We start from the raw sequence: 15,880 nt of genomic DNA, 5'->3' as shown, positions 1-15,880 counted from the left end.
TTAGCTGACCAGTGCAAAGTGCTCAGCGTGGTTTGGGGATCCGGAGTCCCCCACGGTGAGTCACCATCCTCACAGTGGTCCCTGGGGAGCGTGGCTTTTGGATCGCTGCTTTTGCTTGGGAAATATTTAATTTCACATGTGGCCGAGTCATTGCCTTTGGCCTGGCCTCCTTAGTGTCACATCTTCTGGAATATCACTCAGCTCGTGTTCCCGTCTCTCCCTCCATGCCCACCTGCTGCTGCTGCGAACACGCGCCGGTGGGCGATGCTATGTACCAGCTGCACCCTGCAGTTGGCTGGGGCACCCCGCTTCTGAGGTTGCGGCAATCGCCAAAGAAGGAGAACTGGCAGACATGATGCAGCTTTTACTCTCCAAAAATAGTAGGAGAAGTCAATGAATCATCTCTCTTCCCCTGCCCCCAGGCTACGGGGATCCTTGGGACAGATTTGTCAACAGCATCTGCAGGCTTTCGCCCTGCAAACCGCACCATTGCTTTTTGCAAACAGCATCAAAAAGGGAATTGAGATCTCCCCATCCTTGGCTGAAGCAAGAAGGTTGCTCCAAGGAGGAGCCTCAAGATCTCACCTTTCCTTTGACACCCTCCCAGTTGAGAAGCATTTTACTGGTAAAAGGTGGCTGACTTACGTTTGCAGGCATCTGGGGCAGAGAAAGGCTTCCTGAGGTCGCGGTAGAAGCCCGGCTTGCAGCGCTGGCAGTGCTGCCCCTCCGTGTTGTGCTGACAGTTGTCACAGATGCCACCGCTGCGATTGCCCGATGCCAGCCACGCATCCATGTCAAAATGACAAGTATCGGCATGCCCGTTACACTTGCACGCTGAGACAAAGCGAAAGGGAACAGCAAGACTCGTTAAGGCAGTGAAAGATGTTGATTTATAGAAAAGAGACACAAAAACCCAAACCACGCTTTGGAGTGGGAGACCTGGCCTATGAACCTGTTATTCATTCAAATGCATCAAGTATCATCACGTTTTCACCCATGCTTCCCAACCTCTAGAGGTGACATTTAAGAAAAAATAATTTATTTAACACTTTTATTTCCAGTACAGGTGACCGCAGCCCGCATAGGCAGGCTGGTGCTAGCTTAAGTGTCGATAGCTTCGCACCCATGGCAGGACAGCACTCGGCATGCCTGCAAACCTTCCTGGGATGCTGTGGTTAATCCTCAGCACCCTTCTGGCTAGACTCCTAGTTACTGAAGCAGGTCGCCCTGTGATCCCTGTGGTCCCCCGCAGCCCGCGCTCCCCCCGAGCATCCCTCCCCGGCACCGCAGAAGTAATCCTCAAACCTCCCCACAGCCCGCGGCCGAGCAGAGCCCACGTCCAGCAGCAGAAGGCCATTCCTCCCGCAAACGAGTTTGTCAGCGGTGCCCGTGGAGGGGACAACTCCGGCCCACCATCACCTTCAAGGCAGCTTGGCCGGCCGCAGCCTGCCCGCAGCAGAAGACCATCTCTCAAGGAGATGCGCTTGGGTCCCAGAGAAAGGCCAAACCGAGGGACAACACGATCTCGTGAGGATTTCCAAGTGAGGGGCTGCACAAACAGGACCGTCCCTGCCGTACGAATGCCCAGTGGGCGCTGGGCAGGAGCGTGGCATTGGGTCTCCGCTCTCTGAACCGCTTCGCAAGCACCTACCCACCACCCCAGTATCTGCTGCCTCTTGAAAACACCCGAGAAAGGCACCCAAGGAGGAACCGTTCCACTCCGGCACAGGCTCTGCAAAACACTTTTCCTGGCTGGCTACTTACATTGACACTCTTTGGGTTCTCCGGTTTTGCCGTCGGCAGCCTGCCAAGGCTGGTCATTGTAGAGCGGGGCGCAGTGCTGGCAGTGGGACCCGGCCGTGTTGTGCTTGCACATGCATTTCCCATGGACCTAGGAGGGGGAAGAGAGCAAGGATCACCCACAGCAAAGCCCAAAGAGTCTCCAGGGCACGAGCAATACCCATGTACAGGAGATACCGCACCAGCTACATGCTATTACATAGACTAGAAAGAGGGCTCGTGTGACGTCTGCTTTGATGTCCAGGGAAATATTCTGCGGTTACGCTTTCAATTAGATTAGTATTTGTGGATCTGCATGTCATGGTATTGTATAATCATACCTTTTTTAATTTTTTTGAGATCTAAAAGGATCTTTAGCAGAGTTTCCAGCTGCAGGATGAATTTCCAGGAGAGATTTAAAAAAGCCAATATTCAAAGCATCCTTGGGAAGCACTGTAAAACCTTTCTATTTTTCTCCCTCCTAAACATGAATACACCTTTGCAGTACTGCAGGAATAGCACCCACAACCTGAGCACCCAGCTCTGTGTGCCCAGCCATCACCAACATAACTAAGAAGAAGAAAAAAGAAATTCAAGCCCCTGAAACACAGATATCTACTCATCCTAGGCGGATTTTTTGCCCCGCAAAGGAAGAACCAAGGATAGCACAAGGACCAGGAGTGACTATACTCGGATATGTTCGTGACAGATAATTTAACAGCTAGACAGCCTGGTGTAAGGGGGTAATTAGAGATGAAAAGCCAGCGTAGCACGCTTTGTGCCAGCTGCCCTCTCAGCCGCTGGCATTACTCACGCTGTTGGCAAATGCAAAGAAAACAGAACGTAGCCAGAGGGCAAGAGCAGCCCGGCAGCCCTTAGATGCGATGAAATCAAGCTCTGAAGCAGCATGGTTCTGTGGCAAGGCTGAAGGCCCTGCCTTTTCCCATGGACCGTGGTGGGCATCTACCTACCGTAGCTATTTTGGTGGCTGCCTGTGCTTGCGGCTTTACTCTGCTCGATGTTTTGCTTTTAAATACAGTTTTATTAAAAGCATTTCAGCTGCAAGACTCTCCAGCTACCTGATGCATGGCCAGCCTTGAGGCATGACCGCCATCCTGCATTTGCTGGAAAACGAGCTGAGCGGTGCCTCGCCACGCTGGTGCCCCTTCCTTCACCAGTCACAGGGAAAGTGATGGAGAAAGAAAAGCAATAAACTGAGCACGGCTCGGCTTCTCCTGCTGCTCAGTAACGAGCCAGAGACCTCAGCTCGCCCTGCCAGCGAGGCCCAGCGCTCGTGCCGCGGGTTGCCATAAAACCGACGGAGCTGGGGAGCTGCACCAGCCACCGGCTGCTTTCGGCATCGGGAGAGACGCAGGGCGGTCGGGATGCCTGGTGATCCGGCAACGGAGCTGGGGCATGGCTTTAACTGCTGCTGGAAAAATGCTGCCTTCCACTCTGTTTAACTTGTGGTTTTACAAGTGTGCTGTTCCTAACTGTATGACTTGCTGCCGAGACCTGCCACGAAAAAGGTTCCTGTGAAAAACCTGAACATTAAACAAAACAGAAGAGGAACTTGACCATGTTGTAAACAGTTCCTGCTTGTTACGTAGGTGCACACACACACACACGCTCCCCCCCCACATACACGCCTGGCTGATGATGACTTCCTGATTTATTTATTTTTAATGAATAGATTTCAGCTGCTATCTCAGAGGGGTCAGATGTAACAGGTACAGAAACTTCAAAACTGACCTTGAAAGGCCTTAAAAGACTTTTCAGCAGCAATGCAAATAGCAAAATCTTCCAAAAACTTTTCAAAGGATGCTTTCCTGCCTTATTAAAATGTCTGACTCATCAAAGCAGGAATAAGCAAAATTCAGTGCAGCAACTGGACTGCGTAAGCAATGGACAGATACGGATGGAATCAGACGGAATGCGCAAGCATCTAAGCTAAAGCACAAATACTAAGATAATATCGCTTTCTGTGCTATTTGGCCTCATCACAGATATCACTTGGTCTCACCACAGATACTAGTTGGTCTGTCTGGCTTATCAGATTGATATATGCTTAAATATGGGCTAATGTTTGAAAAGAATGAGAAGCAAATACAGAAAAGAAACAAAACAAATTTGCAGAGGGAATATTTAGTTCTCAAAGGGTGTCTTGTGTTTTCATATTTTCATTTTTGCTACCACCTACAAAACATTCTTCAAACTCTCAGATGCCTTGCTTTCCTAAATGATCACTCTTCAATAAAATTTGTCTCTCTCATATATTTTTTAGGCAAAGTCTGCGCACAAACCAATGTTACAGAGCTACTTCACACACATTTAAAAGCATCCAGCTGCATGAAAACAGAAATTGGTTAAACCTGTATTGGTCGCGTGGTCATCTTCTGGTGGTTTTGATGGAGCCCTAACTCTTTGATGTCATTTTTCGTAGGGCTTTCTTGCAAGCCCTTTGGTGATTGAGTGGTTAGGGCTAAACTAAACAGGTTGTAGTAGCCTGAACCACATCTGTGGCCAGAGAAATCCTTCAGCTTGTTCCTCACAGGCCTGTCCCAGCTTTTAGGGTAGAGGGACCCACCAGACCTGGGATGTCCGTGATCAGGAGGGGAAGGTGACCTGAGGGAGCCAGAGGGTGCCATGGTCAAAACCCGGGTGGTCCCTTGGTGCTTTGGTAATCGTGATGCCAAAGTCAGAAGGACACGGGAGAAGACTTGCAAACAGGGGTATGTCTCAGACACGGGGACTCTTGGGATTACTGTGGGGACGCGTGCTCCCCCTGCCTGTGCCCGCAGCCTACAGCCTCTCCCCTCAAATTCAGCGTCCCCCTTGCCAAAGCCGCACAAAGCATCAGTGGGGACTCAATCAATCAGCCAGCAGCTGCTCAGCATTAATAATGTACGACTCTGAAACTCAGCAGCACCTAAGAAACTCTCAAAGGATTAAGCATCCCAAGACACCAACAGCGAGTGAGGCAAAACTCCCTGCTGAGGAGCATTCATGGTCCCAAGGCGTAAGAGCTTGCATTTTCTGAAAGCCCAAGTACTGTATAATAGAGTGTTGCCAGAATAGGGGGAGGTGGGTGAAAATACAACAGAAGAGGATGGGTACCCAAGAACCTGACGTGTAGCCATTAATTTGGCATGCAGAGCTAGTAAGCAAACCCCTAAATAGCTGTGCGCCAACTTATTAATGTTAATCTGCATGTGAATCCTAAAGAAAGAAGTTTTATAAACTTGAAAAACTGCTGCAGCAACGGCAGGCTTGAGGGCTCTCAGACGCTGTGGCAAGGAGTGCTGCAAAAGAGCCAAATTCGGAGATGGTGCAAATTGAGCCAGCTGGTGTTAGATAGACCCTGAGGCACAGCGGGACACGATGCTCCTGGTATTGATTGCTTGTGAAAGTACGATGACCCCGGGGAGAAGGAAATGAATGGTCTGGCTGAAAAGCTTAAAAAATAACAGAACAGTGCGATTCTGACTTCTGCGTAAAGGCGAGCGCAGGACCAGCGCGGAGGTCCGTAGGTTTGGGCTCCCCAGCTGACTCGGTGGGTGCTGTCGCAGCCTGGGTCAGAAGGAACCCTGTCTTCCCAGCCCTTATCATAAGGGTCCTCCTTTGCAGTCTCCTTTTCTCCAGGGTTTATCCCAACCAGATGCATTAGTGTCTTCACCAGATGCTCTCTCCCAAGCCCAGATCCCAGTTTGGATCCTGCACCCCACCTCTGCTCACCTTGGCGTGGGCTGGGATGACTGTTCTGTAGCCCAGGCTGTCCCCCACGCTTCCCAAACCTGTGTGTCCTCGCTCGCTGTGGGGCTTGGGACTTGTAATCCCAGCGGGATTCACATCTGGGTGAGCACCCACAGAGGTACGGGATGCAACAAGCTCCTGTCTTTCGGAGCAAGCTTTGGAAAAGGCAGCAGGGTTCTCAATTCTGGCAGTGCCAAGCCTTTACAGCGGTGCTACTCAAATGGGCTGGACCCCGAGAAAACTCTGCCTTTCTGAGGTCGCCCCAGGTCCCACGGTGGCCCTGACCCCTCTCAGCCAGGCAGAGCGGGGCACAGACCCACTAACGAACAAGCTAAACTGCTAAATGGCCAGTCTTAACCGAGCGAGAGGAGGGAAACGGGGTCTTCAATAACTTGTTTCTCAGTGTAACTGTTTAGTTAATACCTTCTTTCCCCAAAATGTAATGAAAGTTGGACCTAAGTGCTTCAAAAACCTTGCCTCGGGCTGATGTATTTATTCTCTTTCAATAGCATTATAATGATTACCCCCCAAAACAGCTCTGCTTTAAGAAAATCTCTCCATCCTAGCTTTATCCCATTGAAGAAAATCTCTTTTTTCTTCTACGTAATTCCAGCATGACAGAAAAGATTTTTATGCGTTGCAAACAACAAAAGAAGGTGAATATTAGCAAGCCCTTTCTTGCAGCCCATAGGCAGACAGGTATTTTTTTTTTTTTTTTTAGTTATGAAGAAATACCATGACAGCTGAAAATAGGAGAAAGACAGGACAAGAAGAAGGGGTAATAGAAGTAAACCAGAAGTGGCAGCAGGTGAAAAACAGCCAACAGACTGTCCACACCGGGCAAAATGAATGCTTGTAAGAGCTGTAGGACGGCCAGATGCAAGGCTGCGGTGCCCTGTAAATTCCCCGTGGTGCCACAGAGCAGCTGGGCACTGGGGCCGAGAAACCAGCCCAGCAGCTCTGCTGGGACCCCGGGCAGAGTGGGGAAATGATATACCCAGCCTCGGGGATTTCTCTGGCATCTCAGCACCTTTCTGAAGGCAGAATGTGACCCCCATGCATCGACAAGGGAAAGAGGACATTTTTTCCTCCCTTTTCATTCACCTCGACTTACATTTAACTGTAAGGCGTACCCACTTGGGTCATTCTGGAGCATCACTAAGTACACAAACACAATTCCCAGTACGTCTCACCCCTTTAAGCATTCACACGGCTCTTGACTCATTTAAGCGGCAAAGCCCTCTCATACCATTTTTCATTTTGTCACGGGGTCTTTACATCCCAGTTCACTTTCACACTGTTTCCCTTCTTAGCTCGACAGCCCCGTCGCAACGTCAGTCATTAGAGGGCACAATGCAAACAGTGTTACAAAAGTTGACTTCTGTAAGATAAATGAGCGACTGATTTCTCTATACAAAGACAGTTGCTAGGGCATGCTTCCTTCCAGGGCCTTTTGTTACTGAATTATAACCTTCCAGTGCTTCCTTTCAGATTGCAAATACATAGGGTTTTTTCTTCAGCCGAATCCTATAAAATACTTTTCCCCCTATTTATCATGTTCCGCAGTGAGAAAGAAATGCTGCGTCGAGGGAAAAATGCTTTCAGTCACCTGTTATGAATTGATTTATATTGCAAGAACTCACCCACTATATAGAGTCCAACACAAACACACACTAAAAGAAAATCAATGTCCCAAAGACCTGATAGCGTAAATAGGCTAAATAGTTGGGAGGAGCAACTGCTTTTAATAGAGTTTCTTTCTTGGAACTGCTAAAATTGTATTTTCTCTATTTTTTCTTCTTTTTTTTTTACTTTCATGGAAAATGGGCTTGATATCAGCCTAAAGGAAAATCACGACACTCATGCTGGGTCTTTAACGATAGCTTTTAAACTGTGTTGCGTTCGAGCCCCTGTGCCAATTTTAGAAACAATGCCTACTGGCTGCTGTCAGCACGCAGGGAGGTATTCTTTCCCAAAGCACCAGACAACCAAATTTATGCATGAGAAAATTCTCATATCCTATCTTGTTCTTGTGAAAGAATACAAAGCTTGTTGTCCAGGGTGTGGGGGCTGTCTGGTGGGTTTTTTTAATTCCTTGTACAATAGGCTTCTGTCAGTGCTGCTGGAGAAGACCTTCAGCATCTTTTGATGTCAGTAGCACGATAGCAATTTATAACAGCCGCTGGGTTGGCCTCATGGGAAGGGGGAGGAATATTCACCCTGCCTGACTATACCAAAGTGCTTTAGCACGGTAGCTCAGTTTACCCAGGATCCCAACCATACTGTATCCCCCCATCCCTTCGTAACTCTGGAAGGAACCTGGGGAGATCAGCTGGCTCACTTGGGTACATCAAATGCATGCCTAAAATTAGGGGAGGTATAGCTGGGGTTTGGTGTGTAATTGTCAGGCAGCTGCCAGAAATCAAGTTCAGCTGCATTCACTGATCAGGTTCTGGAGCTGGTTTGTCTGTTCAGCCTGGAAAATAAAGCACAGTTCCTGGAAAAGTCCTTGACTTACACTGACACAGAACCTTGGACTACTGAAGAAGTGTATAAGCGTAACTGCAGCAGTACCATTTTGGTATGGCAGCAGCACCACACCAAACCACTTTGGGCACATATTTTAAGTCCACTGAAGATTCTTCATCCCTAAGTTCTAGTTTCCCACTTCCTTTCTTCAGAGCAAAGATAGCTGCTGTATCGTGTTATTAAAATTGTCATTAGGGGAAAAAGAGACCAAGAGGATGAACAAAACCAGATCACTTAATTTGTTCTTACTCTGTTCAATGCAGGTGAAAGACGTGCAGACAGGGCTGCACTAGCGGGAGTGCAGGAGGGGAAAGGAAGGGCAGAGCTGGCACCGTTAGATAGTTGATAATATTGGATTGTCAATGAGATAATGAAGTCATCAGTTGATAGTGGGATCTCATCTGACAGGGGTAAGAGCAGGAAGCCCCAGCAAGGACACGGCCCTGTAAGAGACTGGTAAGGCAGGCCAACCATGAAGACCACTTAGCTGTTGCAGGGTTCTGCAGTCAGGGAGGGCCAAGGAGTCTCTAAGATGGATGAACTCCTGCCCTCACCTTGAGACAGAACTGCACAGGCCAGGTGAGGTACCTCTGGGTTTGCTTTCCCCATTTCGGAGTCCTAAATTGCAAGATCCTACTTATCTCCAGGCTGATCTCCTCTTCCACGACCTTGCCATAGTTGCAAGCAGGCCATGGGGATGCTTTAGCTGGTAAGGGGCCGAGCAAGCTTGGCAATGGCTCCATGTGCAGAGGTACTGGCAAGGGGTGAGAAGCTCCTAAGCTACAGATCAGTGGAAGAAACAGTCTTCTCACGGCCACTGAAGATGAGGAGGGATCTCCTGTGTATATAAATCCATTTCTCTACTCGCATTGGTGGTTCACTACGTAATGCAGCTCACAAACCGACCCAACTGCTTTGCATGGTGTGGTGTGAGGTGCGTTTGTCCACGCACATTTTTTCCTGGGCTGTTGTTGATGAGCTTTGGGTAGGAACCCTTTGAATAAATTTGGGAGGAGCAGGGAAGAGAAGGAAGTGTATCTGTGTCACCCTGACAGCTGTCTGTTGCACACAAGTGTATAACAAGGGACCGTCAGGATCACACTACCCATGAGGAGCAGCCCTTGCCATCACTGGAAGGCAGCCAGGTCTTCCCTGCAGTCTTCCCCTGCAGCTCATGGAGAGATACCCTCCCCTAGATCAGGAGCCTACCTGTATATTCAGAATTCACCTAAAGGCTGACACGGCATTTCTGATGCTCAAACGAACCCAGAGCATTCCTACATCAATTCATTTCTCCATTAGGAATTGCTGGCAAGCTTTGGTCTGTGGTACCCACACAGCGACCACCACAGAGCGGAGCATCACGGAGAGTTTTGCAGCTGGATGGTGGTGAGCACACAGAAACGAACCTCCTCTCTTATCAGGCCCTGGCTATTGCTTTTTGCTGTTGGGGCTAATGTGAAGTATTTTTTTCTCACAGTGAATGTTTGGACTCTGTGAAGTCCACCTTTGCTTTGACTCAACTTAGAGGGATCACAAAGGAGGTTATCCCACCCCAGTGAACGGAGCTCGAGCTGCTTCTGCTGGGGTAGAAGGAGCTCCAGTTTGTCCACGGAGCCACCCTGTTGGCATCCCACCCCGACACCCCGAGGATGTCCCAGGTTAGTATTATCTCATGGCCAAGCTGGACTTAGCCTCCCTTCAGCCACTCAGAATATTTACCTTCAAAACCCTAGCCTTCTCAGCACATGATGGCCCAGCCCTCGAGAAGAAAATTGCATCCGATGGGAGGAATCCTGCGGCAGTGAGCTGGGACTACGTCCCAGGCTGAGTGGAGCATCCTGGCCCCCTCGGGTCAGGTCCCTGCACCAAACCTCCCCGAGCAGCAGCCACCAGCATCCCCACATCCCTACGAGGCTTTGTCAGATCTCTGGGTGAGGTGGCTGAAATGCTTCTGGACGCTTTGAGAGATCTGCCCGAGACCTGGTAGCTATGCCCAGTGCTGCCAGGACACCCTGGCTTACTGCCCAGAGCAGCCCAAGAGAAAAACAAATATATCATGTCCGGGTATTCCGCTGGCCAAGCAGGGACTGAAACTAAGCCTGCAGTTAGGATTTTGCCTGTGGGCTAAGACCAAGTTAAAAAAACTTGCACATACTTTTTTGGGAAAAGTTTTGTTTGTTTTTTTCTAAGGATCTTAAACTTGTTTAAATTTTGATGTTAACTCTCTAACTTAGGGGATATTCTTCAGGAGTGGTCGGGTCTAAACAAGCATAAAAACAGAGCCAGACTTTATAATCATATTGTGAAATGGTAATGTGTTTCCCAGCTTTTGCTGTCCTTGGTTTTACACTGAAGGTTCTGCTAAAACCCAATGTAGGTACAGTTACATAAAGACAAGACTGAAGTCCCCATCTCACACTTGAATGACTGACCATAATTCTTCAGAATTAGCTTTAATGTGATTTTTTCAGATTAATGTACAAAAATCCTCCCTCTCTGAAATCCCACTCCCTTTTTGGAAGTTTCTCTGCCTTCTCCCAGCTAAGCAGCCACAGACCCCGCAATCCTTCATCCCTTTTCTGTTCATTCACACACACACGTCTTGCTATCATCTTGCAAATAATCCTCTTTTCCCACCTTGAAGCAACGCACCGGCAAACCCCAGCCTGGTATGCACAAGTGGGGTGCCACCGCAGTCCCCAAATTGCAGCAGCCTCGTGCCAGGCAGGAGCCTGGCATGGACTGGGCTCAGCCCCAGCTGCCCTGGTCCTATGATGGAAAAAGTGGTATTGGGAGAGGAAACATCTTACCATTCCCTGACCCTCCCTGCAAACCATGGGGCTATGTCACCCCTACACGGGCACGTCCCTTATGGGACATGCAGAAAAAGCTGTAAGGCACAGTAAAATGAGTCAGCCTGACTGCAGAAAAGTCACCTTTGGGACTCCTGCCACATACACTTTTAGAACCGGAGTTGAATTTCCCATCCCCTCGGGGCTGGCGTGGGGGCTTGTTGCTATTTCTTGCTTTGGTTTTCAGTGCGATTTTGGCACTTGATTCCTTCCCACAGCACCGCCTGTTACCTGCGCACCATGGTTTCCATAGGCTATACTGGAGGCATATTTGGCTGCAGGCCCTGTTACAACTCTCAGGGCACGCTCCTGTGCAATTGTATCCCACCGAAACAATCCTGAGCAAACAGCTCATTGCAAAGACTTTCGCTCAGGGAACATCTGTGGAAAGCAGAGCAGTGCTACTTGAAAAAGCCTTATCAATCATAGCGCTGCACGCTTTCAAATTGGTATATTTTCAAGATGTTGCAAGACTAGCTGTATTAGAAGGGAAACGTGCTGTCTGCTTCATGTCTGAGACCATAATTTAAGTGAAATGAGAGTTCCCCGAAGAGCTGGACAGATGCCAGACCTCCTTACCTCGAGTAACTGCCTTATGGGTTTTTTATGATCTTTCCCTTTCTAACATTATTCAGCGCAATATGTTTGACTGCCCTGGCTTTCCCTACTGCTCCTCCGCCAGCAAAGCCAGGATTTTCAGAGCCAGCCAAGATGGGTAGAAAGGACAAGATGTGTTAGGGGTGGCGAGTGTCCCCAAAGCAGCAAGGTGCAGGCATGCCATGCCACAGGCACCCAATGTATCAGCTGCTCAAAACTGGAGCACAGGGTTTTCATCTGGAGAAGGAAGGTATTGCAAAGTGCAATAGAAAGCCTGGAAGTGAGAGCCAAGACCCAGCTCTCTGGGCCCTCAGTTCAGGACCCAACCCAATATCCAGAAGCAATGGCAATCACAAGATGCCTAGTACCTCCGGAGAAGCTCTCCTCCGTCTTTGTCATCAAGATGCACTGCATTTATTATCTTTTAGATATTGTGTTATTGCAAGTTAGCATTTGGGGGAAGAAGGGACTCAGCAATTTTAATTTTTTTTTAAGGATCCAACTGAAATAAATAAATAAACGACTGTGGAGCCCCCCTGAAGGATGAGAGTCCTGGTGGACCAAGGCACACCAAGGCACAAGGGAAGCCCAGCACTTCAGCCCAACATGGAGACCACCTCCTTTGTAAAGACCGCTTTTGCTCACTGTGCTTGGAATTCAGGGCATCACACGTCAAATACCGCATATTTGGACGTATACCATACTCGATACCACCCCTACTGTTTTTAAAAACTCCGCTTCCCTGCAGTGCAGCCGTTTTTGAGCGCGTGTGTACATACCACATGGAAAACACCAGCCGCCTTGACGGGCTTGAATCCGGCGACGGGGACGCAGTGGTCAGCGTGGCCGTTGCAGAAGCAGCTGCCCTTCACGATGAAGTCGTAGATAGCGTAGTGCAGGGGCGGCGGGGGCTGTGGGGACCGGGGGGTCGGGATGGCCGGGAGGCATGGGCAACCCTGCCGCTCCAGCAACCGTACCCGCAGGTTGGTGATCTTCAGCTGCGCCTGGGCTTCCGCGCTGTATGGGTCTTCTGCGGCGAAAGGCGGTGACAGGGCTCGGTATATCACCTGGGCAGAGAAACGTAGCAGAAAGAAGGATGTCAGCCAGCCCCGTGGCGGGTTGGGGGGGGTGGGATGGCGATGGGAGCATCCCCTGGGAGCACGCACCAGGTTCTCGTGATGCTCTTCCCCCTCCGCAAGTGGCAGGAGCAGTAAATCCACCTCCACCCTGGTGTGCACAAAGTGACCCCCCCCACCGTGATCCCCTACATCCCTTTCCACGCGAAGTCTGGACCGTATGGGTGTCAAGTGACATTTCACCATTAACTTAAAGCAGAGGTCGGTGCCGCTGGTACGTGGCGTGGCCCGGCACAGGGACCGGCAGTCCTGCAGGGGATGCTCGGGGGGGGACTCTTCACGTCTCCCCCAGAATAGGTGTATTTTTTAACAAATAAAGCTCAGATTTCCAAATATTTGGTTCTTATCAGTCCCAGGCTGCTTTCTAGTGGAAAAGTGATGAGGTGTGGCAATTAGTGACAGCAAGCTGATAGTCGAGAAAACTGAGATAAGAAAGAAAGAAAAGTGGAGGGCTTCTGGATTTTAAACAAATACTTATCAGTCAGTCTTTATTTTAACTCCGGTCTGATTGAATAGGTAAATATTGGCTCAAGCTGAAAACTGAGGGCACTCGATACAAATAACCAATTTTCTTGAAGAGGTTTATTTTAAAGTTGTTGGTCTAGCTGCCTACAGTGAGACATCAGAAACAGCATATACTTCATGTAACTCCCACCGGCATAAAATGACACATTTATGACACACGTATTAGTTACCAGTACATTCAACTTACAGTGACGCTTTCTAAATAGTTAAATAGCTCTTCACTGCGTAGCCACTGAAGGCTTGATGAACTACGGTATTTCTAAGCCGCATTTAATCAGTCACTCGCCGAGTGTTTGAGGGCGTCATGCAGCCTAATGGCTCGATGCGCTGCTCCCAGCAGCGGCTTAAAACCTCCTCAAACCACCCTGCTGCCCCACTGATGACCACCCACACCACCCGAAACGCTGGCCAGACTCCTACAGACAGCAAGGAGGTGTGCGGCAGCGAAGGGTGACCATCGTTTCTTGCAAAAGGCGACCATCGTTTCTTGCCAGGACGTGCTGCGGGGTGCCTGGCGACAGTGTGCGAGCCTGCCAGCGCCGCTTACGGTGATCACAGCCTCCTTCTCCCTCAATCCGCTCCTCCTGAAGGATGCGGCTGACACGCTTCAGCTGATGAAGGCTTCCCTTTGATTTCGCCAGGATTCACGCATCCTGGAAATAACGACCCTGCTGCTGCCAGCTCCCTGCCTGCGGGCTTTGCCTGCCGGCTGCCGCCTCCGTTCCTGGCCAGGACCTGGCTTTTCTCCAGAGCTGCCAGCATCCAGCCGGAGAAAGCTTTGTCCCAGCCTAGAAGGAGATTTAGAGCTCGTTTTGGAGCTGAATGGCAGCAGCGTGCTTTGACGTGGCCCGTGTTCCTGCCAAGCACGGTCGTGACCAGCGTGCCGGTGACAGCCGGGCTCGGGCGTGCCGGTGCCGGGTGCCGCGGACCGGTGAGCTCGTCGCGGCTGCGGCCCCGTGCCACCGTGCCGTCATCCTGCAGATGCTCCCATCCAAAGGTATTCCAGCATCTTCTGCTGGAAAGACATTGATAAGGGAGAAGGTTAACTGGGAGAGGTGGTCAGAGGGCAAGGCTGGTGAGCAGTACGCCCCTTGTGCGGAAGTGCTGAGTCTGCTGAGGGATATTAATAAATAGTAACACATTTCAAAAGGTTTGGGTTTTTTTTTTCACCTCTCTTTCAGGAACATACAGTCTTTTTCTGCTTTCCTAAAGTAAAAATATCAAGCAGATATGAACAGAAACCCAAGCGAACCCAACTATCAGGCCCTGCACCCCTCCCCAAGGCTTGCTATTTACCCAAATTTAAATCAATGCCATTCTGATCACATTTACTCGTTAGTGGCTTTGTGAACACGAGATGCTTTCAGATATGGAAACAAAATTCCCTGGGAAACATCCAAACTGGAGACATTGATTTCCTTTTAGCAGAGATGATGGAAAATGCCAGGCTGAGAATTTTCAGTAAAAACCAGCATTTTGGGTTCCTTGTGATTACATAAATCGCATCTCAGAGAATTCTTTGTTCATCCTGATTTGGATGAGAGCAGCAAAGGAAATACATAAATGAGAACAATCTATGCTAGATGCAGCTGCAGACTTTCTTCTCATAATTTTTAGTTTTTCTTGTTTATCTATCCCCATTTAATGCACATGACTGATGCTTGTAGCTCTAGTAAAGACAGTCGCAGCAAGGAAATCAAAAACCCTGAGAGCCTTCATGCCAAGAGAACTAAACCTTGCCCGTGTGGAATTCAGGGGGAGTTATGCTGCTGATTTCAATGGAGCCAGTATTCCCGCTCAGGCCCTGAAATGTTACAAACATTTCTTTTTATGGCTACTTGAAAACAGTGATGCTAAACATGAGCCCTCTCTGTAATTCCCAGGGGCTGCGGGCTCTCAGCCCCCGCCTGTCCCGTATTGCTCCGGCTGTGCCCAGCACCCTGGCCCCGGCTCCAGATCTGCGCTGAGCCTGGTCTCAGCACCACCAAGACAGTAAACACCCTCGTCCCTCTGTCCCAGACGCTAGTAGCTCTGCTTTAATAAAATACAAACCCGTCATTATAACATGTAGGACGCCATACAAATAGAAATTCTCCGCTCTGCCCAAGCAGATTGAGCTGGAGCCCCCAGCGGCTGCGTAATAAGGTCAAGGATGTGTTTCCCAGCAGGATTTCCCTGTTCAGTCGTTAACCTCGCTGATTTATCCCAGCCCATCTCATCAGGAGTCAGCACATCACTGCCCTCATACAGCTCTTATGGGTCTGCACCCCTGTGCTGCCTAGCACCCCAGCCCCACGTACACACACGCGCGTGGGGGCCAGCTTTCCTGTTTTTACCTTTCCTTGGACTTTTCGGCGCAACTGACCCACTGATAGGACTGGCCCTGGTCTGCAGCATCCCGTCTATGAACGAGCCATGCTTTGCACAGCAAACCTGACCGCGTTTTCACACCTGCAGTTCAGCTGGTAGCCCCCGGCCACTGCAGTCAGAGGCTTCCTCAACCAAAATAGTGTTTAGTTTTAATGGCGCAGGGGAAGCACGTAGGCAGGATTTGAGAAGAAAGCCCTGCCAACACGCATGTGTATCTGACGATGGGGTTTTGCAAGCCCATCATCTCCCTGGTGCCACCGGGCAGGACTTCAGTCCTGCTGCCCAGCCGGGGACCCCCAGCTCCTCTGATGGACTCTGTTGGGCCAGCGCTCCCCA

At 49.7% G+C, this 15,880-nt stretch overlaps 1 protein-coding gene across 5 annotated transcripts in view; it reads right to left on the bottom strand.

The window, feature by feature from the left end:
• NTN4 (netrin 4) overlaps window positions 1–15,880 on the bottom strand; it is a 48,520-nt gene that overhangs the window by 14,724 nt on the left and 17,916 nt on the right. For 4 of the 5 annotated variants that reach the window (XM_069773521.1, XM_069773524.1, XM_069773523.1 and 1 more), the window contains exons 3-5: window positions 12,293–12,580; window positions 1,765–1,891; window positions 646–834 (exon numbers count right to left, since the gene is read on the bottom strand). In XM_069773521.1, coding sequence (XP_069629622.1) covers window positions 646–834; window positions 1,765–1,891; window positions 12,293–12,580 — 604 coding nt within the window. The remainder of the gene's footprint in view (window positions 1–645; window positions 835–1,764; window positions 1,892–12,292; window positions 12,581–15,880) is intronic. The other variant, XM_069773525.1, reaches the window with a different exon arrangement.

Source organism: Haliaeetus albicilla, chromosome 28, assembly GCF_947461875.1.
Source record: "Haliaeetus albicilla chromosome 28, bHalAlb1.1, whole genome shotgun sequence".
NCBI classification, from domain to species: Eukaryota; Metazoa; Chordata; class Aves; order Accipitriformes; family Accipitridae; genus Haliaeetus; species Haliaeetus albicilla.
Note: the sequence above shows the minus strand (reverse complement) of the source record. Positions and strands in the feature narration are given on the sequence as shown.